The following is a 2,218-nucleotide window of genomic DNA, read 5'->3' as shown; positions in this document are numbered from 1 at the left end:
CAGACAGACAGACAGACAGAGGGGGGAAGAAGAACACAATTCAGAAGTGAAAAATTGCAATTATTCCTAACATCGGGTGTATCAATATAATTTGGCTTGAGAAGCACTGAGCTAATAGAGTTTTTTAACACTGAGCTAATAGAGTTTTTTAGCACTGAGCTAATAGAGTTTTTTAACACTGAGCTAATAGAGTTTTTTAACACTGAGCTAATAGAGTTTTTTAACACTGAGCTAATAGAGTTTTTTAACACTGAGCTAATAGAGTTTTTTAACACTGAGCTAATAGAGTTTTTTAAAGTATATTAGTAGTGTCATAAAAATAAAAATAAACATATATTTGTCTCTATTACAACAAATAAATGATCAAAATAGAGTATTTACATGATGTTAACATTTCTTCAAATCCCTTCTTCTGAGAAGCTTGGGGAATTTCAGCAGGTGTGTGACATCGGCAACACTGTGGTCTTTACAGCAGCCAGCCTTATTACGCGTTAATTAACATAACTACGTGTGGAATGTAGTATTTACGACAAGGTTACCACATGGTCCTCGTCTTAAAAATCGACCTCCCCCCTTCTAAGACTAGTCACGCTTCTACTGCGTTGATTCAACTCTCCTTCCTCTCTGACTGCTAATGTAGTCTGTCTGTAAGGTGGTAAAAACAAACTAAACCTTGAATTTAAGTCTCCTGTCTTCTTGTCTCTTTGAGGTCAGAGTGCTCTGGAAGAGAATTCCATCGGCGTAAAAGTGTCGATAATTGAATGCTTGAAGAGACATGAATTATCGATGATGATTTCTAAATCAACGTTTAATGCTCTGGAATTATTGTTTATGATTTATGTGTTTAGTTTTAGTTTCTGTCGTATGTTTTCATTTAGTTCCATGTTTAGTGTAAGATAAGAAAGTACTTTATTGAAACACCAAGGCGAAACGGGATTGCCAAATATAAAACATCGGTGATAACGCGACAAGGACAAGCAGACAATACAAGAAGCACCTCGTCAATGCATCCATTTATTTTGTGTTTTATTTACAAGAAGCTATGTCATTATATCATATTTGTAATTATATTGTATCTGTATTGTATTATGGTTTTATTATATTCCATGTTGATTATATCCCATGGTTTTCTCTCATCTCCAGGATAATTATATTGTATCTGTATTGTATTATGGTTTTATTATATTCCATGTTGATTATATCCCATGGTTTTCTCTCATCTCCAGGATCCCCCAACGTCCGTGTCACTAGGACTGAGGATGGAAGAGATGATCTTTAACTTGGCAGACACGCACTTATTCTTCAACGACTTGGAGGTAAGAGATGTTTCTGTCATGTCACTGTATACTGTGTGTAACATCTCTGAAAGTGTTCTGGACGCTCTTCTTTCAATCAACGCACCAGGACCGTTAGGAGTGTAGACGTTAACATTTACGGTTAGTGGGTCAAAACCGTTTCGGGCGGCTGAGACGTTTTTTTATTTTTCTTCGTCGGTAGGCTAGAATTTTCCGGGATTTGTCTCATGGTCTGACGAACATCTGCTCTCTTTAACTCCGTCACCTTTTCAACGCAGATGAGGAAATGCAACACTGACAGATATGGTGGATTGAGACGCGTCCAATGCAAAAGAAAACAATTATCTCTGTCTTCATCTGACTGATTTTGATGGGGATTGTTTTGTTTATGTAACTTAGATTGATGGACCGGTGTGTCAGTCGAGTCGAGGGGTTTAATAGCGGGGAGCCCATTGAGCCCATTTCTCAGTTTCCAGTTCCACAGTGGTAAACTATTATCACGGAGCCCAAGGGACACTAGGAATTTTACAAGTGCTGTCAGTCTCTCAGTTTCTCGTCCCCACTTGCCCCACACCCCCATTCTCTATCTATCCCCCTTGCACCCTGCCCCCCTTCTCTATGCCCCACACCCCCATTCTCTATCTATCCCCCTTGCACCCTGCCCCCCTTCTCTATGCCCCACACCCCCATTCTCTATCTATCCCCCTTGCACCCTGCCCCCCTTCTCTATGCCCCACACCCCCATTCTCTATCTATCCCCCTTGCACCCTGCCCCCCTTCTCTATGCCCCACACCCCCATTCTCTATCAATCCCCCTTGCACCCTGCCCCCCTTCTCTATGCCCCACACCCCCATTCTCTATCTATCCCCCTTGCACCCTGCCCCCCTTCTCTATGCCCCACACCCCCATTCTCTATCTATCC

General features: G+C 41.3%; 1 protein-coding gene across 17 annotated transcripts in view; it reads left to right on the top strand.

Annotated features, from left to right (window-relative positions):
- The window catches only part of LOC106590661 (EYA transcriptional coactivator and phosphatase 1), a 65,870-nt gene extending 63,996 nt beyond the window's left edge, over positions 1-1,874 (top strand). For 3 of the 17 annotated variants that reach the window (XM_082970825.1, XM_082970815.1, XM_082970824.1), the window contains one exon: positions 1,227-1,872. In XM_082970825.1, the coding sequence (XP_082826951.1) occupies positions 1,227-1,421 (195 nt within the window). In that variant the 3' untranslated portion in view covers positions 1,422-1,872. Of the gene's footprint in view, positions 1-1,226 lie in introns of all 17 variants that reach the window. The other 14 variants (XM_082970821.1, XM_082970811.1, XM_082970809.1 and 11 more) reach the window with 9 other exon arrangements.
- The last annotated feature ends 344 nt before the right edge of the window (positions 1,875-2,218 follow it).

The sequence above is a fragment of the Salmo salar genome, chromosome 29 (assembly GCF_965601325.2).
Source record: "Salmo salar chromosome 29, fSalSal1, whole genome shotgun sequence".
NCBI classification, from domain to species: domain Eukaryota; kingdom Metazoa; phylum Chordata; class Actinopteri; order Salmoniformes; family Salmonidae; genus Salmo; species Salmo salar.
Note: the sequence above shows the minus strand (reverse complement) of the source record. Positions and strands in the feature narration are given on the sequence as shown.